A 24,640-nucleotide genomic window follows, 5' to 3' on the forward strand; every position below is an offset into this window, starting at 1 on the left:
ACACCCCCTCCCTGCCCCTTGTCTGCACTGTGCATGCACGCATCTCCCAGCTGATTTTCGGCCTGTTTGAGGCCGTTTTCGTCCTCGGGAGCCTCGGGAGGCTGAAAATGGGCCCGTTTCAGCACTTCCGGTATTTTTTTGGCCTCCCGAGGCTGCAGAGGCTTCCCTCAAGCCTACGGGGGGAATAGCCTCAAACAGGCTGAAAATCAGTTGGGAGGCATGAGCATGTGCAGTGCAGGTAAGTTTGGCTGGGGCTCGCATGCCCACACAAATGGCTCTGTGTGCCACTTGTGACACGCGTGCCATAGGTTCGCCATCACGGATCTATGAGGTCATAGAGGCCAGACACCGAAGCACATTTAATTCAAGGGCAAAAAACCCTTGGACTTCTAGCTTTCACATGAGAACACCCTTTCCTCCATAAACTTCTTTTAAAGTAGAGAGCGTGAACTATCCTTTGTGGCTCAGTGGTGACTCTGCCCCAAAACTGGAGTTCAATCCTGACCAGCTTGAGGTTGACTCAACCTTCCATCCTTCTGAGGTTGGTAAAATGCAGACCCAGATTGTTGGGGGCAATATGGTGACTCTGTAAACTGCTTAGAGAGGGCTGTAACACACTGTGAAGTGGCATAAAAGTCTAAGTGTTATTGCTATTGTCTGTGCTATCCTGGCAGGAAAATGTTATTGAGCCTGACATCTCTGGAGGGATTCGGACTGAGAAAGCTTTCTTTTGCAGCTGTGGAACGTTTGGATTTTAAAGAAAAAGAAAAATGGGTTTGGGAAGGACAAGGTCATGGAATTGAGAGAAAGGGAACAAATGATGATAACAGTATTGCAATAATGTGACCTCTGTTCTGCCAATTTTCACTTGTATTGTGACTGTCTTGTTTCACCCTCTTTTGAATAAAAAAGATGGTGAATAGAGGATGCCTGTCCAAGGTCACGATGCACCATCATTGTATGGTTCTTCACAAGAAGATATCAGCCAATGGAAGAAGCAGACACTTTCTCCCAAAGCTTGTTTCTGGCTATTGAGTTGAATACTGCCTCTACATCAATGAATAATTTTCCTCAAGGGACATTCTGGGTGTATGTATGAGTCAACAGTGTTAAAAGGGAGATTCCAGGGGGAAAATGTCAGACGGAATGTCTCCGAAATGCTACTGATGAATAGTTTGGTACACTATTTTGTCTTCTCTTTCAATTACAGTTACAGTATATAATCGGTTTGACTCAATCTGGTATCTGGTGGACGCAGTCAATATATGTAAATAATTTAGTCAGTATTACATACTCCCAATGGCTTTTCTTTTCTTTTCTTTCTTTCTTTTCTTTTCTTTTCTTTTCTTTTCTTTTCTTTTCTTTTCTTTTCTTTTCTTTTCTTCTTTTCTTTTCTTTTCTTTTCTTTAGCAGAGAGATAACTTTAGTGGCTTCCAAAAAACAAAGGCTTAGCTAGGGTTGTCTTCAAGACAAATATCTAATATCGGCATACAGCTGGCATTGCCATTGGCCATACCTTGGGAAAAGTGACATCAAGGATCTTTTGGAATGGATTTTTCCCCCCTTTTGCTATCTTACTTTTTGAGCAGGTTTTCCCACTTTCTTTCTTAGCTTCCATTATTTCCATTTTAGGAGAGCTAATTTTTCATTTCAGGTACAATGCCTGGAGATTTACAAAAACTGGTAATTCTTTATATTCTGTAAATTTTATTCTTCTGTTATTCTTTTCCTATTCCTATTCTCCTTCCTTCTGTTCTGACCAAGGCTTCCTAAGACATCAACAAACACACATAAAATCCAAAACCTTTTTATTTTAATTCAATGGCTGTGAATTATCGTAATTCACAGCCTGGAGTGTGTCTTAGCAAGTTATAATTAGTCCCAGGGATGTCTGCCAAAGTTCTTCGAAAGACATCTGATAAGAATGCACCTTTATCTGACTTGAAGTGCTACCAACAACTAAAGTCTATTTATTAAAGTATATTAGTCTTTCAAAACCAACAGAGAACAAATTCACCACGGAGCTTTCAGAGTCCAAACCGATCAGAGCGAACGACATTGCTTTCTGCAAAGGTTTTCCTACCTTTGCATTTCCTTTATACCTTATGGGAAGGGAAATCACCTCCAAGCCTTACTCCCAAGTCGTCCCTTTTGTTTTAACTGCTTTTGCCTTCTGGCAGCTCTGCGCACACACACGCTTGAAACAGGCTCCCCTTGTTCCTCTGCCTCGCTGCTGCCAGATTCTGGAGGCTCTGGAATCAGCATATAACTCCCAGATAGTTCTGGCCCCATCTCTGTATCGGATGCAGGACCCTCGTCCAAGCCCTCCCCAGACTCCCAGACTGGTCCCTGTTTTTCCCCACTGTCCGATTCTGCTACTGTCTGCACAGGCTGCCAGCTAACCACAACACCTTCTGGATGCCTCCATAAGGCATTGCATGCCAAAATAACTAGACACAAAAACAGGTTTTTCTCCTGTGCCATCCCTCTGCTAAACACAATGTCTTATGCCTAAATATATTTACCCATGTAGTAGGGTTGTATTGCTATTATCATCTTTCCTATTACCTTCTCCTATTGGTATCGTATCATTTATCACTTTATTGTTTGTATCTTATGCTTTATTTATATCTTTTATTTATATCTTATGCTTTTATTTATGCTTTATTTATCTTATTTATAATTTATCACTTTGTTATTTGTATGTACACTGAGAACTTATGCACCAGAGGCAAATTCCTTCTGTGTCCAATCACACTTGGCCAATAAAGAATATTCTAAATTTTATTAACCACACACTCTTGGTTAAAGCAAGGGTTAGAGCTATACTTTAGTCAAGTGTTCTTATGAGTAGTTTATGTTAGTGATTCAAAATATCCCAACTTCCATCCTAGGTCAAATACATTAACATAAGAAGTGTATTAAATAAGTCAGCCCTGGTATTCACAAGAGCCAATAGGTAGGAGAGTGATCAAAATCTGGTCACTGCATCATTCTTGTTCCACTAGCTACTTATGCAAACACAGAAGGTTGCCATATATAGGTAGCTCTCAACTTACCATCACAATTGAGCCCCAAATTTCCATTGCTAAACCCAGCAAAAAAGTTTTGCCCCATTTCATGACCTTTTTTGTCACAGTTGTTTAGTGAATAACTGCAGTTGTTAAGTGAATCATGCAGTTGACTTTGCCTGTCAGAAACCAGCTAGAAAGTTTACAAATGGTGATCACGTGACCCTGGGACAATGCAACTGTCATAAATACATGCCAATTGTCAAGCACTCAAATTTTGATCATGAGAATACTGCAATAGCCATAACTGTCATAAAATGGGTCACAAGCCACTTTTTTCAGAGCCCACTATAACTTCAAATGGTCACTAAATGAATAGTCGTAAGTCAAGAACTTCCTGGTGTGTGTGTGTGTATGTATAGCACAGATATGCTTATATACAGAGGGTGTACCAAAAGTGAACCCCTCAGACAATTTATTATATAAATTATATTAAATGTTTACATTGGTTTTTCCTCTAACCACCCCTTACTCATTTGATGCATGACCTTCAACCATTCCTAACAATGGTTAACATTTTCTCTGAAAAATGAAATAAAATTGATAAACTATATTGTGGTTGGCCTCTGGGGCTGACTTTTCATAGATCCTGTATATGCACATATGCATGTGATAGCACTTTATCTTAACAAAGCCTAAAGATGCTATAAAAGATGTGTGCTCAAGTAGGTTTTTTCCAAAATCGACAGCTAATACTCTGTTTTAGTATTTTACATCCACAAGAACTGCTGTCATGCTCTGAGCAAGTCTTCACTGGACATTTCTTGTTGTCTCCTTGCCTAGAACAAAGGTGGCGATGAATACCTGCATCTTTATGGTTTTATTTATAGTAGTATAATAATTAGATGGAAAAGATCAGAGGTTGAAAGATGGTGGATTATTATGCATGCTTATATCATTGGCATTGAAATGAAACATTGAAATATTGAATAACTACTCTAAAACAACCATGTATATTAATACTAGGATTATATAAGTCTGATTAATATAACAGCAGCAACTACTACTACTTCTGGACCTTGGGCTTTCTAATTCAATCTTTTGGATTATGGATTTCCTGTCTGGCTGCTCACAGAGGATCAGATTAGGTAATCATATCTCTTCAGCCCTTATTCTTAACACTGGTACACCACAGAGTTGCGTGTTGAGTCCCTTACGCTATACTCTTTATGTGCATGACTGCATTCCCACTCACGCTAGTAATACTATTGCTAAATTTGCAGATGATACAACAGTGGTGGGACTTATCTCCGGGGAGGGGATGAGTCTGCCTACCGAGATGAGGTGGACTGGTGTGGAGACAACTTGGTCCTCAACACCAGTAAGACCAAGGAGCTTGTAGTGGATTATAGAAGGAACAGATCAGACATCCAGCCCTTGCTTATCAATGGAGACCAAGTGGAGCAAGTGGCAAGTTTTAAGTTTCTGGGTGTTACCCTAAAAGAGGACCTGAGTCAAAGAGGCTGAGTCAAAGCCATTTATTTATCTTGAGTGGCCATAGATCGAAACAATAAAAAAATACCAATAGCCCGGTGAGAATAATTTATTACAAAATATATCAACTTCATATCAATTCTTTATATTAAGTAGTTCTATAACTGTAAGATTCCTTCTCAAGTTCAGAGAGGCAAAGATAGAAAGATCAAACACCATACACAGAAGAATTTTTTTTTTGAACAGCCTGCTTTTTGACAAGAGAAAGCAGTTCATTATCCTTGCCAGAGTCCCATGTGCGGAGCTGAGAAAAATGGATGGCAATGCCTCTCCTGTCTGTCTCTGACCAGTTCTGAAAAATGTAGCAATGAAAAATATGGCCCTGAAAGCAGAACAAGCAGCTTGATGCTATGACATTTGCTCATAATAAGCCAACCTAAGCAGATAAAAGTGCATGCAGTTACTTCATAACTCCTTCGAGCAGCAGTTTTGTGTGTAGAAAAATATCTTGTATTTTTCCACATGAAGGGAGAGGGGTGGGGAATTATGGCCCTTTTATGACCAGGGTACCACCTCCCAGAATTCCTGAGCCAGCATGGCTGACTCAGGAATTCCTGGAGTTGAAGTCCACAAGTCATAAAGGGGCTCTCCACCTCTGCTCTAGTATAAAAAACATCTGTTTCATGGTATATTAGTTTTTTATTTCTTGATCCTAATCTCCTTTTTAAAATCCCTGTTATATAGCAATGATTCTCAACCTTGGCAACTTTAGGATAGGTGGATCCTAGAGTTAAAATGGGTGGCAATCTTCAGCTTGACTGGCTGGGGAATTCTGGGAGCTGAAGTCAACCCATGTTAAAGTTGACAAGATTGAGAGGCATTGTTATAGAGCAGGGGTACCAAATTCGGTTTCACTGAGGGTCACATCAGGGTTGTGTTTGATCTTGGAGGGCCAGGTGTGTGTGTGGGGGGGGCATGGCCAGGATGGTCATGGTCATGGTGGGCATGGCCAGAGTAGGCATAGACATGGTGGGTGTGACATGGGACTGCACCTCCGCACACACTTTTTATACTATTATAAAAAGAGAGGCATTTATTTCTGTGATTTTGTTTTTTTAATACATACTTGATCTACTTGATCACCCTATGAGATACCACATCAAGAAACTGACTCCATAGGAAGCACTCTGGCAGCCAAAACGGGGCACAGAGGAGCCATGTGCGGGGGTCCCGTACTGGGCCTGGACAGGCTCCAGCAGCATTCTGGCAGCCAAAATGGCGCCCTGCCCCCCATTTTGGTAGCAGAGGCACCATGGGCTGGTTCTTTGCTATTTCCAAGCTGGTCCCACGGGCCAGATCTAAGCAACCCACAGGTTGGATGCAGCTCGCGGGCCTTGAGTTTAACACCCCTGTTATAGAGGGAAGAGAATCCAGAAGCTGCTAAATAGAATTTTCACTAACTCTAACTGTAGTTTAAGTAGTTCTAGAGGATCGCAAGTGACTTTTCTCTGTTCTGTCGGTAATTCATGGCTTTTTGTACTTAATTCAACAGCTGAAATTTGGAAGATCCATTCATGATTATGAAACAAAAAGTACACAGAAGCAGCTTTTGATTTCACAATATTTGTGGAAGTAAAGAATCTGAGACTAAATGGGAGCCTGTAGTTGCTACTTTAGGTACAGTTTATGTACATTCAGTGGGATGCTGTCAGTGTAACAACTGGTTCGCTAATCGCGAACAAGTCTTGGAAGCTCAAAAGCTTGCAAACTATTTTGTGTACATTGAAGATTGCTTTAATATAACAAGGGTATTTTCAAGTGCATTTTTATATGTTTCAATTAACATCATTTGTCCAAGGAAATATCTTTGCCTAAATTGGAATCTTTAGAGATTTTCATGCTGTCTGCTTCAGTTAGCTCTTGGAACCCAGAGTTGCTTTTTCTTCATCTACGGAGGGACAATCAGGATTGTTCTGTCCCCGTATTGCCAAGAATGAATATCTCAGCCCTCCTGCCATGCTAGAGAAGGAAAGAAAAAAATAGACACAATAATAAAACCATGAACTCCCTTGAGACTATGACATGCTTTCAAAACTCCCTTACCTGATATTGAGTCCAATGAAGTTCAACATATTAAACATGTAATCTCCACCAAACAGCATGCCAATATAAGCAACAGACACATTCTATAAAGAAAAAGCAGTTCTGTAATTGCTGTAAAGGATAAGCTATAAAGCACGATTAGCATGAATACACCCACTGACTCCTTTCTCTTGAAGGCCTTAATAGCAATTCTTCGTTTCTTTACTGTTCATGTCTGAACCTAGAATAAACACAAAACACAGCTATGGTATATTTCAATGCTTTGCTATAGGTGAAAGCAGACTATCCTGCATCTGGGGAAACACACTTGTAAACAAGCAATAGGCACAGTAGGTGAATTGGTAAGGAAAGGGGCAGTAGATACATTGCTACCAACCAAGCCATACCATTTCATGCAAATCTTATTGCAGTATTCTAATGCCTTTAGACAAAGTAGAAGGTAAGAACTATGAAAAAAAACAATCCTGATCTTGCATGACTTCATGGGTAGAGGAAGATGGAAAATCTACTATACTGTTCTGTACTGAGCCCTCTTTAGTCATTTATCTGAATATCTGAGAACTTGAAGGTAAATAAGAAACTAGGTCAAGGACAGGACCAGGCAAGCAACCTAACCTCTGGGTATAGAGCCAAGAGGCTCATATTTCTTTGAATGCAAATATATCTCACTGTTTGATCCATATTATCTATCTAGTTTCAAATCCCTATGTCTTGAAGTAGGGTCTGGTCTAACCTCATCACTTGATAAAAATGACTCTGCAAGTAACATTAAGCTGAATATAATTGGATAAATTATTCCTTGCCTTTTTAGAAACCTAAGGAACTTCACATTTTTATATGTCCCCAGTACTTGTGATAGGGAACATTCTACAAAACTGCCACCAAGACATTCATAGTTTCATACACATAGTCATAGGTTAAAACTGTAGTCAAGACACAGGACTATCTTTTGCAGGTGGTTTTAATGGTGCTGGGCTCACACATTACATGTGTACTTCTTAACTATGGTTTATACTTAATTTATAGTTATAGGTTAACACTCAGCAACCTAGTTCAGACCTAATGCCAAATTATAGACCTTGCTATACAACCCATAATAACTGGATTCATACATTATGCTAAAGCCAAAACAAACAATCTAGATTGACAGTGTAGTGTAATGTGTGCATTTAGCCCTTGTTACCTAATATCAACTTCTTTTGGTTACTTACTTTTATAGCACCAACTACTGCAGTTGTTAGAGCCGAATTATAATGGCTGCAAAGAACTGTAGAATACATCAGAAGAAACCTAGCATTAAAAGCAAAAAAGGACTGCATAACTTGGTTTCCTGCTTTTTGTCAAATAAACATATTACATATGCTATAATTCTACACTGATTTACTCAGTACCCTACTTTATGTTGAGTTTCCATATTTAAAATAGCTTAAGCATAATTTAAAATCTGCTGCATTTGAAAATCTAATACAAAACTAGGCAAACTAAAACCGAGCTTCTACTGACTCAATCGTTTTTATATGGCATCAAGTATCCTCTGGAAACTTATCACCTGATTTGTAGGGTTTAAACGTGCAACATTATCAAGGGTCTCCTGCTCTAATTTCATTGGTGTGGCTAATGAAAATGTCCCAAAGCAAGCTATACTGAAAAAGAATCAGAAAGCATGTGGAATTTATTTTTGCTCTTTAATAAAAAAAGACAGTTCTTAAAATGTTGTGCAGCATGCTACAAAAGCTGAACTTTGAGAACACTGCATGAATCAATTGGATCTCTCTCTTTTTAGCTTATCTTACTTTGCTAATTATGCAGAAGGATTGCCAGGATGCAAACTCATGTCAGTCATTACATGATTATTTGCCCAAGATCCCTTACCCCAGCACACAAGAAAGAAGAAACTGAAAGATAAATAAAACATTTGTCCAATGCTGGAAATTCGTGGCCTGTACAAATAAAAAAGATAAGATTTTAGATATATTTAGAGAGAGAGAAATTACAATTATTTATTGAAAAGTCCAATTCATGAACATAATTGAATTTAAGAAAAAAAAATCTGCTTGATCTTTAGAAACCACACCAAGTGTTGTTCTGTTGGCTTCCAATGGGATGGCACTGCTTCATATTACATATTTCCTTTCTTTGTAAAACACTAATTATTGATTTTGAGGGTTTGTCTTTCTCTTTTTCTCTCTTTTTCTATGAATTGCCAAAACGCATGCATGCAGATTCCCTCAGCTTTCACAAGTAGCCATAAAGAGCATATGACATTGGAAGGATTAGGTAATGTCCAACAATGTTAGTTTAGCTAAGAAAAAGAAAGTATCGATCTTCCCTCCAAGAGCTCTCCATGCAACCTACTGGCCCAACTCCCAAATGGTTGGTAGCCATTGAATGGTAGCCATGTAATGTTTGAAGGAGCCAATTTGGTATAGTGTTAAGGTATCAGGCTAGAATCCAGGAGATTGAGTTCTAGTTCCACTTTGGATCAGTCACTTTCTATCATGTTAAAAAGTGATAGAAAGATAGATAGCAGTGGCAAAGTGGTTAAAATGCAGTACTGCAGGCTACTTTTGCTGATTGCCGGCTGCTTGCAATTTGGCAGTTCGAATCTCACCGGCTCAAGATTGACTCAGCTTTCCATCCTTCTGAGGTTGGTAAAATGAGGACCCAGATTATTTGGGGCAATATGCTGACTTGTAAACCACTGACAGAGTGCTGTGAAAACACTCTGAAACAGTATATAAGTCTAGGTACTATTGCTATTGCTAATCTCCTGTTCAGTTCCTAACTCACCAGAATGAGGTTTCATCTCTTATACTTACTTGTAATGTTATAAAATCAATCACCTCATAGAGGATAAAATCCTACATATTTACTTCATGAGCAAAAGGATCCCAATGATCATTCCAGAAATATATATTTAGGACCCAAATCAATTAAAGCAATATTGTACCTGATTGGTTCTTAAGCTCTATTTACCTGCTGGAAATCCCCAGTGAAAAAACTGATGAGAACTGTAGGAATTACCATAAAGTAGGCATTATAAAAAATTACTCCATATCTTCCCAGCTCCTGTATAAACAAATACATATGTTTTTAAAAATCTGATAGATGATTACTTAAGAGTTCCTGAAGGATTCAATACTGAGATATTTATTGTAGCATATATGGAAGCGAGTAAATTAAATGAATCTTGAAGATTCTGTTTGAAAGGCATGTAAGCCAGGATAATGTAAACTGTTTATCAGAAAAGTTTTTAATGTGGGAAATTTTGGGGAGAATAATAGGATGGTAATGACTGAACTAATTATCCCTAACTAAAACAGAAGAACCAATAGCATGTATCTTCCCATATAAATGTCTAGTCAAGTGGAAGCAATATATATGGCTAGAAATATGAGGTATAACTATCAGAATAGCAATTGGCTTAAACCAGGGTTGAAAAATCTTTTTCAAACCAATTATGACATTTAGTTGGCAATCACATTCTAGAAGTTGGCTCAGGCAGGACAAAACTTGGTCAAATTTGCATTCAAATTCAGTTCAAATTACATTAATTAAATATAATTTCAAGAATTAAATACTTGAGTGCATTTACTATTTTTCCCCTTTAAAATGTCAATTTGTCAACTTTTTAAAGCCCTGAAATCATAGCTTACGTATTCCTTGCTTACGTGAAGCTCAGCAATCAGCTACAGAACGATTTTTTAAAGTTAACCAAATAGCAGTATTTAAGATATAAAAGTTGGATGAAACTTTCACAAAGATATTACAGTAAAATATTTAGGACCTTATGAAAAGACACTTATAAAAACTGGTCTGCAAATACTTAAAAAAAAGATATTTCAATACTTCAGGCTTTTTATGATATCAAGAAAACTATACAACATCTAAATTTTACATTGACTTTCACATCTATTTTTCCAGACTTGATGGTGGCTCTTTATGAAAACTATACATAAAATGTTTAAAAAGTGCAAAGAAGAACAGATAAAATATCTGCACAATTTACCTGAGGGTCAATTTTTTGTTTGGTATAAACACCATTTGCTGCTGTGAAGACATCATTGAGCAAAACAGAAACATAACCTTCCAAGCTGAAAGCTAAATCTGATCTGGAAAATAAAATATGGAAATATAGACTAATTTAAACAGCATAAATTTAAACAACAGTTTTCTTTGCAGAGATGTATTCTGTTTGGTCTCCAAATTGTATCCATATTACAAACAAGAGATAAATTGTAAAGAAAGAACTCTGGAAAAAAAATCAGTCTAGTCTTGTTTGTAAAGTAAATGTTGAGAAAATTCGAAGCTTAGATAAATGTCACTTGGTCATTTTGTAAAATGTATTATGTATAAGTTGGTTTGCCATTTAAAGCAGATAGAGTTTAAGCAAACAACAATTACACCAATAGTAAAATATTTGATGGGCATATTGAAATTGGGATAAGACATTGGATAGACTTAACAGAGAAGGAATTTCCATAAAACCTTACTATATGAGCACAAACCACACACATCAAGAAATAATATTATAGCCTTCTAATATATAACAATAACAATAGCATTTAGGCTTATATGTCGTTCCACAGTGCTTTCTAGCATTGTCTGGTTTACAATGTAAGCATTATTTGCATATTGACACTAACAATCTAGCTCCTCATTTTACCAACCTTAAAGGCTGAATCAACCTTGAGCCCCATCAAACTCCAGGCTGTGGGCAGTTTGCCTGCAGTAGAGCACTTTAACCACTGTGGCACACCAGGGCTATGTTTCACATTCAATTACTTTGAAAATATATTTGTTTTGTTTGGCAGGAAATACTAGAAACTGCAGTTCTCCCAGGCCCTGTTATTACTACTCCCCAATCTACTAGGACACTTTTATCATACTCTATAAAGCATGATTTACTGTGAGATCTTCAGTATAATTAACTATGGACTCGGGCCACTGTGATTCTAATGATTAGTTACTCCATCATCCTTCCTCTGTAAGTGACAGACTAGAATAATTTCTCCAGCTGAAATTATTCCAAATTCTGAACTCCTGTGCAAGGGTCACATCAATTCATTTTGGATCATCTTTGTTGAAGAAACGTCAATGGCAGGTTAGTTCTCGTGGTTTGCAGCACAGTCAAGATCATCTGCAAATGATTTCCAGATCACTGTCATTGTTGATCTAGCACACCTTTATCCATTTTATAGTTCTCTGAAACTGCTATGATTACATCTCCCGGAACTCCCAGCCAATTGGCCAAGCTAGATGGGAATTCTGGGAGTTAAAATGCCACCTATTTTTAGGACCCTAGGTTGGGGAAGGCTTCTACAGAAAACTTCAGTGTACAAATATTTCACCGTATCTATTAATTCTTCCAAACAATGACCAACAAAGGAATATTATTTTTCACCAATGTTAAGAAACAAGAATGGAATTCTAAAGGAAACTTTAAAATCTTACCCTGCTGCTATTAAGGCCCCCAAAATGATTGCAAACACACTGATTATAATGCCCAGGGGAAAGCGTTTCCTGTAAAAAATAAATGATATCAGAAAGAGTTTGGCACAATTCATTCCAAAAAGGGAATTCTTAAGAAAGGACTAGATAGTACAGAACTAGATGGCCCAATCTGATATATAACTCCCCATAAATCCTACAACTGCTTATAAATCCAGCCTCATTCAGTAACTAATTGCTCAATCAAAGTCAGTGTTCCCTTTTATAATTTCCTAGAGATTAAGTAACACAGGTAGTGACCACAATTGAGTCCAGAATTTATGTTGCTAAATGAGAAATTTGTTAAGTGAGTTTTGTCCCATTTTATGACTTTTCTTGCCACACCTATTAAGTGAATCATTGCAGTTGTTAAATTAGTAACATGGCTCTTAAGTGTATCTGGCTTCCCCATTGACGTTGCTTGTCAGAAGGTCACAAATGGTGCTCACATGACCCTGGGACACTGCAACCGTCATAAATATGCACCAGTTATCAAGCATCCAAATGTAAATCATGTGGCCATGGGGCTGCTGCAACAGTTGTGTGAAAAATTGTCGTAAGTCCCTTTTTTCAGTCCCATTGTAACTTTGAACTGTCACTAAACAAACTGTTGTTAAGTTGAGGACTGCCTGCAAAGTGGAACAACTTACTCCACAAATGCTGTCAAATTCTAAGAAGGGAAAAATATTGAGTTCAATAGAACTGATTCCCAGGAACTGAAACAAAAACTGAGTTACTCAGAGACAGCAGGCAATAGATCATGCAACATAGTAATAATATTTGTACATTCTTGGGAGGGTAAACTGTTTTAATATTTTGAGGCCTGTTTATAGGTCAACAGAATATCCATATAGTTACAGGGAAAGTACTGGAGTTTCTAAAATGCAGGACGAAAAAAAAGATAGAAGAGGAAGACAAGGAAGACCTTGTGTTCAAAAGAAGGAAGAGGAGCAGCTGCAGGATTACTAGATATTCCCTTCAGAAATATAATAGAAAACTCTTTGCTGTCCTCTAGGGCAGTGGCCCCCAACCTTTTTTGTGCCATGCCCCGGTACCGGCATCACAAAATGATCCGCGGCCCGGTACCGGCATCAGCACGCATGACAAGGCAAGGCGAGCCGAGCGACCGGCCAGCCAGCCGTCCCCCGCTTCTCCCTGCCACCTTCAACTCCTCCTTTGTACCTTTTTTGTGCTTTTTTGTGCTTTCTTAATCTCCTCCGCCATCGGGACGGCTCTTCATTCGAAGCCGCCCCCCCTTCGATGAAACTAAGGCGCGAGGATTCCTTCAGGACCCAAACGCCGCTTTCCAACCGGAAAAGCTCACCCGGAAGCACTTTCTCGTCAAAACAAGATGGCGGTGCCCAGCAAACCGGCGGCCCGTTAGAAAATGATCCACGGACCGGTACAGGTCCGGGGCCCGGTGGTTGGGGACCCCTGCTCTAGGGATCATCTGAATTTTGGCAATCTAGAACTGGTAGGATGAGGACAGGAAAGAGACAAGTTAGCTAAAGAGAAGGAGAAAAAAGAAGGTAGCCAAACAGAAATCAGGAAAATGGTGTCTTAGAAGAAAAGGCAAAAAGAAGAGCTAAGAAAAAGATTAGGCTTGACCAAAATATCACACTACAGGGGAAGAAAGGCACAAAGGAGAACAGCTGCCTTGAACTGAAGCTACAACTCAAATCTTTGACTCCAGATTTCTGTTACTCATCGACTGGAAAATTATTTGCCCAAATAATTTTAAGCAGTTCAAAATGTCTCCTCGAATTCTTATTAGTCAACAAAATACATTGGATCATTATGTGACTCGATAAACCATTGTGGTATTTAAGAAATGAGAGGCAAATACTCACCCAAGAATAATAATTTCCAGCAGTAATGTAAGAGGAATGGTAAACTTCCTCAGGACTGTAAACATTGGCAAACTGTATTAAAAGAGACAGACAGACAGACAGACAGACAGAGAGAGTATCTGTGTGTGTGAGACCAGTTCGTGTCAGTAGCAAACGCCTTCATGACTGATTATCTATCTTTACTACATTCATCCTCAGCTTCATCTGACATTCAGAATGCATCTAAATTAATGCTCAGTTGCGAAGCCAAATGTCAGTCTGACACCAAAGAAAGTTTAGACGGTAGAATAATTGGAAGTAAGAATTAAAAAATAGAAAATAAACTTGGCATCAGTATCATACAATTTGTTTCCAGTAATTTCCTTTTAACTGAATTAAAATTAGTTCTCAAGTAGTCAGTGATATGGTATTTTCCATGAATAGCTTTTCCATGGTATTTTCCATGAATAGCTATCTAAATGCTGAGAATTGAGGCAGCTATGGAAAAGATTTTGGTGAGCCAAGTCAGAAACTAATAGTCTCTTCTTTAACATGGACTGGAAGCCCCCTTGCCGAGAGGGGTTCCTACATGATCACTAAGGTGGAGCTGCATAACCCTTTCCATATTAATACAGAAGAATGTCCTAATATTACTGTATTAGATTAACAGATAATTAGAAATCCATAGGGTGCAAATTCCAAATACTTATTCCTGGTTACAAAAACTAAAATAATCACACATACTTATGAGCACACTGTGTGTTTCTTTCAGCAGAGTGTGAAATGACCAGTGCATGCCCAAAAGAAAGGCAATATATAAATATATAACATTAAAACAACAATCCATACCAATTCGATTCTATCATTAATGTTAATATTCATTTAAATCTTGAACATTTTACACATTACTTTTCAATTAAGTATCATATTTCTATGGAAACACTTATAAACTTTCCATAATTACTTCCCTCTCACTTCAGTTATATTTTATAAAACGTTGAGTAGTTAAAATGTTCCCATTCCTTCCTAGTTCAAATCTCTCATTTATTTCATTTCGTTTATTTTGTTCACAAAAGTTTCACTAAATTACATTGACTATTTTATTCCACTTTTTAATCATATGTTGTTTCCAATTTTCTAAAATTATGTCCATTTTGAATGTCTACTTTCAGCAGTCAAAGATGAAGAACACATCAGTCACCAAAAGTAGAGAGGAAGAAAACGTCAAAACACAAAGATGGAAAGTAGAATGGCAAAGTCTCTTTACAGGTATTAGTTCCTAAGCCCAACACTTACATTATAAACTTATTTTATACACTGGAATGTCCAAAGCAATGCTTTGGCAAGCAAGATGAGAATGCTTTTGTGCAAAAATATTGTCCATTTTAACGGTCTTGGGGGGGCGGGGAATTGAAATTTACAAAGGATTAAATAAAAAGAAACTATCAGTTTAAGTTCACCACCTGGAATTTACTATACCTTAGCTTGCCTATGCTTGATAATCCACTTATATGATTTCCAATATAAATCAGAGGAAGTGGAAACAACTGTAATAAAATAAATGTACCATTCAGATTATGCTGTTTCACTCCATTCTGGAAGAAATCTATTCAAATTAATTCATAAACCATAGGCTTTTTAACACCAATAGAAACAGACAAATTAGCAGGCTTTGAAATGAACATCACTTGTTATCATTTGATTCTTTGCATGACCTTGCTCCTGCTTATATCAATACAATTATTGAACCCATCATGATGACAATGGCTATATATGGCTATATCCATGGTGTTTACTTAGCAACAGTAGAGAAATAGTTTTCTACTTCCTTCACCCAGATGATTTTTCCCAATTCCCAGCCTTGTCAATAGCCTGGTGATCTCCTGGTGATTCTTCATCTCAGCACTAATAAGTCTGGAATTGTTATTTTATGAGATAAACCAAGTTTAACTAAGTGCTGCCACCTACTGAGAACAATGGAGTTTTCTAATAATTGCATGGTCACAAACATCTTGGTTGTGTAGAACTGATCAAGAATCAAAACCGCAAGAGCCATAATATTAGATTAGCAGAGTTTTTCCCCCCAACCAATATATCTGGAGACTCCACTTTATCCCAGAATCTGCAATATTTTGTGGTTTTGATCTTTATTCAAAAACAATTATCATTGTGCAATTCACATACATGCAAAAAAAAGCAACAGCAATGTTATGTGTCGCTGGGTTTATTTTTAAAAGGACATGATGGAAAACAATAACCATCATCCATGGAAAGAATCTAGCAATTCTACCATGCAAATTCCCCTGTAAGGGTAAAATGAGTGGCAGTGACTCCTTAATGTAGAGAATTTACAAGTGCCAAAAGCAAATATCCACCAAGGAAAAGGAAGATTGAGAGATTCACACTTGCCCTTCTAAGCTTTCAAGGACAAAGCTTTACAACAAATGATGTCTCCTTTGAAGCTTCAGTTGGTCAAATAAATACGTGAACTTTCAACAAATGAAGGGACTAAGTATCTTGCAACAGGAAAGCATTCCTGTGGTTTCTCCCACCCTGGCAAATCTGTGGAGGCAGCCTAGGCTGAGAAAGCGTGGGCAATCCTTTACCTTGGCAAGAGCTGGCTTCCTTGATATCCAGCTGGCACCCCTTTTGTAGGGAAGAGCCTTGTTCTGAGCCAAGGAAAGGAGCTGTTTCAAGGCTAGGCCTCTTTGAAGGGTCAGGGGAGTGTGGCAGGCATGAACAAAGAAGGCCTACAGCTGTTTCTTCCACCCTTTGTTTTGCTTCAGCTTGTGTTCATCTCTTCATCTTCTTTTTCCTCTCACCCCAAAAGGGCCCCCATCCCACTCTCAGACTTTAAACTCTTACACCAGGCCTGCAAACACTTAGTCCTTGGTGAGGAGGGTTACTTCCAAACATGCTAGATTTCCTTTCACCCTAAAATGGCCCCACCTCTTTTTACATGTGTGCAATGTTTATGATGGATGTTTAAAAGGGCTGGGCTTTAACCCATTGCCCCAAACATCTCTAATTTTGTTGCTTAAACTTACTCACACAGATGTGGAAACTGCAGCTCTCCCACTTCAATGACATTGCGACTTTCCCAGTTGTGAGCCTTATGGCCCATGATATCACCACAAGGAAAAATAAAATCCCAAGCATGAGACAGGTTACTCACTCATCATTTGTTTAATGACTTGCTGAGTGAACCTCAACTGCAAACAGAGTCAGCTAAAATATGATTTCTATGGTTTTGATTCGTTTTAAAAAAATGTGTGAACCTAATCCCATTGGCATAGGTGAGGATAACTTTTCAGCACTATTACCATAGATCCCAAACCTTGCATTTAGAGCAAAAATTAAAAACCATTTCGTGTTTAATTTAGCTCTAATTTGGTGACTGAACACTAAAGGAAATGGACTGGTTGGCATTCAACATAACTTGTGGAGAAATCAATATACTTGATTACTTTGCATTTCTCAATAAGTATTATAAGGGAAATGCTGATGAACAACTTGAAGAAACATTGCAGAGTTAGTTGGAGTAACTGAATTCTTTCTAACAAAGTAAATAACATTAGGAAAAATGCAGTACAGTTCTCCTTGTAGCTACCAATTAACTTTAGAGAATTAATGCCCTGACATTTTGATTATATAAGCACAGAACTGGATTATGTGTATGCTCCAATAGAATTTAGGAACTTTTTTTTAAACTTGGCAATATTAAAACCCATGCAAAGAGTTAGTCATTCTTACCTTTTTAGGGATGCTTTTGTCAAGATCAGGAAAATGAATGATTTTATTTAATTTTGACACATATAAGATGAGAATAGTGGTTACCATCTAAAAGGGAGAGAAAACAATCACACACAGCAACAACATATCATTTCCATATGCAGCTGTTGTAGGTTATAGACATTGCTGTTACGAAGACCTGTTTGGTTTGTTTTTAATAACCTCTACGCAGTTTAGTTTGCAAACTACACCAATGGACACAGAACCCCAGTTTGATCTGCATGGGAGTTCTCATACATTTTTGTGCTCTCATTCAACTGTGAAGATTTTTAAAAAATAGAGCATGCTTTAAAATGTTAATCCTAAAGTAGCATTGTTTACAAAAATAAAGAAAAATCCCTTCTCTCAAGGAAAATCTTGACCCTGCTCACTTTGTATAACACCTACTTTTCTCTGAACTTCCAAAACACTAATATAGTTTCAGTTACCAGAATATGATCCATCCCTGTTACAATTCTACTTTATAAAAACTCTTGAGAGGGGTGTTAACAAAGAGAACTCTCTTAAGTGGAAGCAAATCATTTGCATTTCACCCTTCAACCCCCGGAAAACCCATATTTGTAAATTGAAATATTTACCACTTTTATCTGTGAACATACCTGTCCTACTCCTAGAAACATTGGAGATGGGAATCTAGAAAGACAATAAAAGTGACATTTGTTTATGCACGTATGTATTAGTGTGTGTCTGTGATTTTATTGTATACTTCAGTTTAGAAAGAAAGGGCACATATATGCAAACATGCATGTATCAGAAGCTATCAACATTTAAATTGTTAAATCTCTGCAACTTGTTTAAACAAAAAAAAAATGGTTATCCAATGCAACGGTCACATATGGATTACTTGTATGTAACGCAATACACACAATATACACTTTAGAAGCAAATCAAGCCTATTATTATTTCTTATTATACAAAATAATAGAGCAGGGTAGGCCAACTTCCGGTTTGTCAGCTTCGGCAGCGGCAGGGATTCGTGATCCTGCGCGATCCCTGTCGCGCTAGCCGTCTTGGTGCCTCCGATCCAGATGGGTCTGGAGGCTAAGGTTGCCCCGTAGAGGCAGCCAAAGATAGGAGGGATCCGGACAGGGGGTTGGGGTTTTCGCAGACCCCTTCCCCACCCGGCTTAACCCTCTTTTCTCAAGGCGGTGGAGCGGCGGTCAGCAATGGCCGCCACAAAGAAGCTGACAGCTGGATAAGATTGTGCTGGAGGAAGAAGGAGAAAGTTCTGAAGCGAAAGTTTTTTGGCTGAACTGGGACTATAAGATACAAGTAATATCCTGAAAATCCTGATTTTTTGAAAGATACTTTGTTTCCAGAAGAGATTTACAAGCGGCGAGTGAAAGTGTTTAAAGAGAAAGTTTACTCTCCTTCCACATGGATTTAACAAATGGATATTGAAAATCCTGCTATTTTACAGAAGGTAAAAATTTAAAGCTTTCTGTTATAAGTGGGAAGGAGAGGACAAAAGGAAAATTTTCATTAAGATTTTGTTGGAGGAGATGCCTGGAAGATTTTGAGATTGGAAGTTAATTGTAATAAGACTTTAAAATACAGATTGTTTTTTTTTTTCTCTTGCCAATTGATATTACCCCAGGAAGAAAAAGTGTGAAGAACTTTGTGTTCTGTTTGGATTGTTTGATGACTTTGGGATTTTGGGGAATTGTTTCAAGCTTTGAATTATCTTGGTTGTTTTAAGAAGAAGAAGAAGAAAAAAAAAGAAGAAGAAAAGGTTTATAATGGCTTTATCTGTTGATGAACTGAGAGAGGAATGTGGTAAAATAAAAAAGAAGTTAAAGACGGTGTGAGAGAAATTTTTCGCTTTTTAGAAATGGCGCTTGCCACTTATCAACAAACACAGCAATTAATGGAGGATGAAGAAGAAGAAGAAGAAGAAGAAGAAGAAGAAGAAGAAGAAGAAGAAGAAGAAGAAGAAGAAGAAGAAGAAGAAGAAGAAGAAGAAGAAGAAGAAGCCATCTTTAATGAGTCTACAAAGTTGATCAAGAAAGGAAGGAAAAAGAGAGGAAGGAAAAAGGACATAAGACTTAAAAAAACATCCAAGAAAGAGAAAAATAAGATGCAAAACCAATACAATGTTAGAAAGCAAAAGAAAAGAGAAATACAACAGAGAGGGGAAGCTAAGTGGGGTAAAAAGACCAGATGGGACAAGATAGGAAGGAAGAAGGGGGAAAAGCCACAAAGGTATGAAACAAGATGTGGAAAAGAAATCTTTTTAGGGATAATGGGTAATGTATAACTTTGTTCCAAAATGTTTCTGCAAGGTACATGATAGTATTGTAGTATTTGTATTAGAAATAGAAAATTAGAATTTAATAAGGCTTAAGTAAAGATTAAAACATTAAAGGTTTAATAATGATAGATTTTAAGATTTAATAAAATATTAAAAGGAATGTTTAAAATATTTAGTTTAAGTATAGAGTTTAATTGACTATTGTGTGGATGTTTGTATGAACTTATTATTATGGTATTTGTTTTTGCAATAGATAATTGGAATGTTATGAGATTTAATGTTTAATTATATATTTAATTACTTTATGGATTTACTATTTTAGTAAGTAGAATGTACTAAGCAGAATTAGATAGGAAACTAGGTGTTACCTTAAATGTTAATTTAGGGGAGCGATGGAAAGGCATCATACTTCGATTAGTGATTTCAGGAGAAATCTTTTTTTTTAAATATGAATGAGATAAATGGATAATTGGAAAAGAATGGACAAAAGATACAAATATAATGATTTAAATTAAGATGAAATAAATAAAATAGAATTAAGAAGAGTGGAAAGCGGGGAGAAGTTATAATGAAGATATAGAAGGGTAAATAAGATAGGAAATGGCATATAAGTTGAACATGAATTTAATTGAAGTCCATACAAAGAGAGGTAATCTGGGGCCAAGCTACTTTTTAAAAAGAAGTTTTATGTTTTTGTGTTTTGTGTGTGTATGTTTGATTGAGATTTAATAAAACCTTGGGAGAAAGCGAGAAGAATAATTGTAAACAAGGCAGAGGGAAATATGAATATGATAAGTATAAAATGGATAAATATAGAAGAAATATAATTGAATAAGAGCAAAGAGAAATAATGAGAAAAAATATTTAAGTGGAAATGGGATATATTAGAAGTATATTGTATAAAACAATGTTTTATCTGCCTTGTAAAAATTTATAATGGAAAGAGGTTTAATGTCTTTAATGTCTAATGATGCTTTGTTTGTCTTTAAAATTAATAAAATTTGTTTCAAAAAAAATAATAATAATAGAGCAGGGTTATCCAACCTTGGCAACTTTTAAGACTTGTGGACTGGGGAATTCTGAGAGTTGAAATCTAAAAGTTGTCAGGGTTCGACACCCCTGTAATAGAGAAAATAATAAAATGTTTAAAATAATGTATTTAAAAAACATGTGAATATCAAGGCTATACAAGACCATGCAATAAAAATAGCCTGAAAAACGCCAAGAATAAGAAACCTGCAAGTGAAGTGTCAGACTATGATGTGGCAAATGTTCCACTAACAACCAAGATAGAAATCCAATAATATGAATGTTTGCTGCTAATGAGTTCCGGGAGTCTGTCCTGCAAAGAAGCTACTCTTCTCTGTTCTATGCATGTGCCATTTGATAGACCTGTTTCCTTATGCCAGTCTGTTTCATTAAAGGCCTGCAGGCTCCATCTACTGGCGCTAGAATTAATGTCACATTTCTTATCCAACTACACTGGTCTCAGAGCCCTCCCATAGCACAATATGCTGTATAATCTTGCATAGGATCATGACTTGTCTGGAAATATGGCCTGGCTTGTAAGGGACTTGGTCTTTGGCCATATGGAGTATTGCTATCCAGTCATCTCTGTTTGTTGCCAAACCTGAAGTTCTTATTTGTTAGTTATAATCAGTTTGGGTTGTTGTTTTTTCTTTGCTGAATCCTTGTTGCTGGTGCAGGGTTTAAACTCTTAATGTGGATGATAAATTGGATGGGTCAACATGACTGAAATGTATTCGTGCAAAAAGCCAGGTTTACACACCATAAGTCATAAATCATGAATTACAACTGTCAGTAATTACAGCAAATTCATGAGTTGTGGTAAGCCACTAAAATAGAAATTAGAACCACAAGATCTGGACTACAAGAATCAAATTAACTGCTAGAGGCCCACAAAGAGTTAACAATATTTCTCGAGCACATACATAGTTTGATGTGATGCACCCATCTCAGCTGCAAAATTATGGCTCCAAAGATTTCTCTCTCTGCTAGTAAAAATATTTCTGCTTGGAGAAGAGCTACTTTGTACATCAGGATTTTTTAATGGTCCACTGGCATTCAGTTTCTATAGCCTCAGTGTAGAAATTTTCAACTTTGTAATTACTTTTCAAATGTACAACACAAATTACTTTTCTCCTCCTGCCTGATCACAGGACTCTGGGCCTGCATTTGAGATCCAGAGCAAGCAGAGGTGGTATTCAGCAGGTTCTGACCATTTCTGGAGAACCGGTAGCAGAAATTTTGAGTAGTTTGGAAAACCGGCAAATCCCACCTCTAACAGGAGATTTTACAGAATCCTTCCCCTGCCATGCCCACCAAGCCACGCCCACAAAACCGGCAGTAAAAAAAATTGAATCCCACCACTGAGAGCAATTAATGGTAAACTGTAACCACTTTGAGATACATTTCCTGGAAAAGATCCTAGTTCTGGGTTACAATAATAATATTGCAGACTAGTTTGGGAAGAGCTGGAGACAGCCGTAAATAAGTATTTCTCTCTTCGAGGCTGGGCATAGAAATCTTCCAGAAAACGGGGAAGCAGCCCAAGACGCTTCCTGAAAGTCGGAGGCGGGAACCTATCTGAAGGCGGGAAACGAAGACAACGCACCAACAATCGCGACCGCGTTTCTAGAAGTCGCCGCGTGGGAAAAGCCCCCTCCGCAGAGACAGGGATGAAGGGAAGGGAGGCGTAGCTTTGCCCAGTCGACGGTGGGCCGATTTGAAGCCCGACCGCCCGGTTTTCCGACAGGTTCGCGGCAGCGCCTTCCTCCTCTGATCTCACCTGTACACCGTCAGCACTGTCTTGTTTACCAGAACGATCAAGAAAGAGCAGGTCCCATAGAAAAGGGCGGAGAGCAGCTTGGGCAGCGGTGGGGACGGGGCAGGGGGAGATGCAACCGGCTCTTGGTCCGGCTTCTTGGCGGCTTTCATCGTTTCGCACCTGTGCAACAGGTATCCCTCTGCCGGACATCCCCGCCGGCCAGGCAAAGGGCGACTTCAGCCCTTCCTCGCTAAAGGAAACGAGGCCGAACAGGAAGAAGCTGGCACCCGGTTTACCTGTCCCCACCCTCTTTCTTCCGTTAAAACGCCTCGGAGCCGAGCGGCCGCGGGGAAACTTCGGCCGCGCCCTGGAGCAAGCCGCGTTTCTTGGGCGACTTTTGTGGAGCTGAGGGGATTTGCGCTGCTCTGGCTTTCTGGCCCGGTTTTGAGCATGGAGGACAAGAGGGAGCGTTAAGTCGTCATAATAGCCTGCCCCGAGACCAGTCCTTTTTCAGCCCGGTGTCCCCCAGCTCCGCTGCCGCTGAGAAAACTGGAAGTTGTGGTCTCACTACACGCGGAAGACTGGGAAAAGCTGGGAAAGGTTGAGCTAGCCAAAATCAGGTCATTTTCTCTTTCAGAAGCAGCGTTTCTCTCCGTTCTATCAGAGACACTAGTGACTTGAAAGGATTCTTGCATGGGTGCTGTGTCTGCCACCTTAAAAAGATGGTTGAGAGTTCGGGTCACCCTTCTTTTGTTAAGCCTGATGGTGATCTAGAACTGGGGGGAAGCAAATTGCTCCGGGGGTTGTTAGCAGCGGTCTCTTATGGAAAAACAAACAAAAACTTTTTTTGTTTCACCATGTACCACATTCCAGTAAATTGTTTGAAAAAAGGCAAATAAAAGCATTTTTTTTTTGCCAGAGCAACCTCATTATTAGTTTTTAGTCAGGTGACTAGAAGTGCAGCTCTCCAGAAAGTTTTTTTTAAATGTACATTTCCTATCTTTTAATACGTAAAGCAATGTTTTTCTTTCCCACAGCAAAAGTGAAATTAGCACAACAAAATAAGGGAAGGCCATCTTATTACCAGCTACTGCTGCTAGGAAAGGTCATGATTGCACCTCCATCATCTTAGCATTTGTTAGAAATGTCAGAATGTTTTTTTTCACATCAGACACCCCATTGGTTCCACAGTTCAAATTTGTTGCTCCTTCTCCACCTCAGTTGGATCACTGCCACAGTAATTCCTGTTTATTTTCCTCTGAAAGGTTATCAACCCTTTAAGACCAAGTCAAAAAGCAGATAACATTGAGATTCCATTAATGCTACGTCATTATTCATTGTTGTTGTAGCTGTATTGAGTCTTGAAGGCTTGGCCAAGTTTTTCTCTGTCCCATCTTATATCAAACAAAATCAAGACAGGAGTTTCTTTCTTATACTTCTTCTCCAAGTCCCCCATTAATGTCTCACTCTTTTCTTCGCCCTTTAATGGGTTACTCAAAATACAGCCTTACCAAATACAGCTTTACATTCCTTCACAGATGCTATGAGATATGGGAGTTATTGGTTAAATCTGATAATCTATAGTTTTATTTTGCATGATCATGATTCACTGAATAAATTATAAATGTTCTAAACATTGTTTTGAGATAAAGTATGAATAAATTAGCTCATATGATAGAGACCTGTTTGCTAAGGTAGCTTTAGGTTTTATGCTATAAGTAATTTAAAACTCTGTACTTGCCTTAATTAGAAAACTGGATTAATTCAGATTCTGAATGTAAATCTACACAATATAAAAATCCTAGTTCAAATACAGACCAATTCTAAATTAAATGCAGTTTGGAAAAAAGTTCCATTAAAAATAACCTAAAATGTCTATATT

The 24,640-nt window shown here is 38.1% G+C and overlaps 1 protein-coding gene across 4 annotated transcripts; it reads right to left on the minus strand.

Annotated features, from left to right (window-relative positions):
* Window positions 1–4,598: 4,598 nt before the first annotated feature.
* Window positions 4,599–24,582, minus strand: SLC35D2 (solute carrier family 35 member D2). Of its 4 annotated transcripts, none has more exons than XM_026674446.2 (12): window positions 22,780–24,582; window positions 18,319–18,352; window positions 17,681–17,767; window positions 15,407–15,474; window positions 13,949–14,020; window positions 12,063–12,131; window positions 10,618–10,720; window positions 9,585–9,677; window positions 8,481–8,548; window positions 7,820–7,898; window positions 6,609–6,691; window positions 4,599–6,524 (listed from the first exon to the last, which is right to left on the minus strand). In XM_026674446.2, exons 1-12 carry the CDS (start codon window positions 22,926–22,928, stop codon window positions 6,419–6,421), a joined length of 1,011 nt encoding a protein of 336 aa, XP_026530231.2. In that variant the 5' UTR covers window positions 22,929–24,582; the 3' UTR covers window positions 4,599–6,418. The 4 variants fall into 4 exon arrangements, with proteins under 4 accessions (XP_026530231.2, XP_087814064.1, XP_087814065.1 ...); XM_087957938.1 differs by having other exon boundaries at window positions 22,939–23,056; XM_087957939.1 differs by lacking the exon at window positions 22,780–24,582 and adding an exon at window positions 21,207–21,275.
* Window positions 24,583–24,640: the final 58 nt, after the last annotated feature.

The sequence above is a fragment of the Notechis scutatus genome, chromosome 2 (assembly GCF_049901735.1).
Source record: "Notechis scutatus isolate UNSWTSFEM ecotype Mainland chromosome 2, rNotScu1.2, whole genome shotgun sequence".
NCBI lineage: Eukaryota > Metazoa > Chordata > Lepidosauria > Squamata > Elapidae > Notechis > Notechis scutatus.

Coding starts and splice junctions, on each gene's coding strand:
- SLC35D2 (XM_026674446.2), bottom strand. CDS start 22,928: ATGAAAGCCGCCAAGAAGCCGGACCAAGAGCCGGTTGCATCTCCCCCT. Junction 18,353..22,779: donor ACAGTGCTGACGGTGTACAG/GTGAGATCAGAG, acceptor TTGTCTTTCTAG/ATTCCCATCTCCAATGTTTC. Junction 15,475..17,680: donor ACAAAAGCATCCCTAAAAAG/GTAAGAATGACT, acceptor ATTTTATTACAG/TTGTTTCCACTTCCTCTGAT.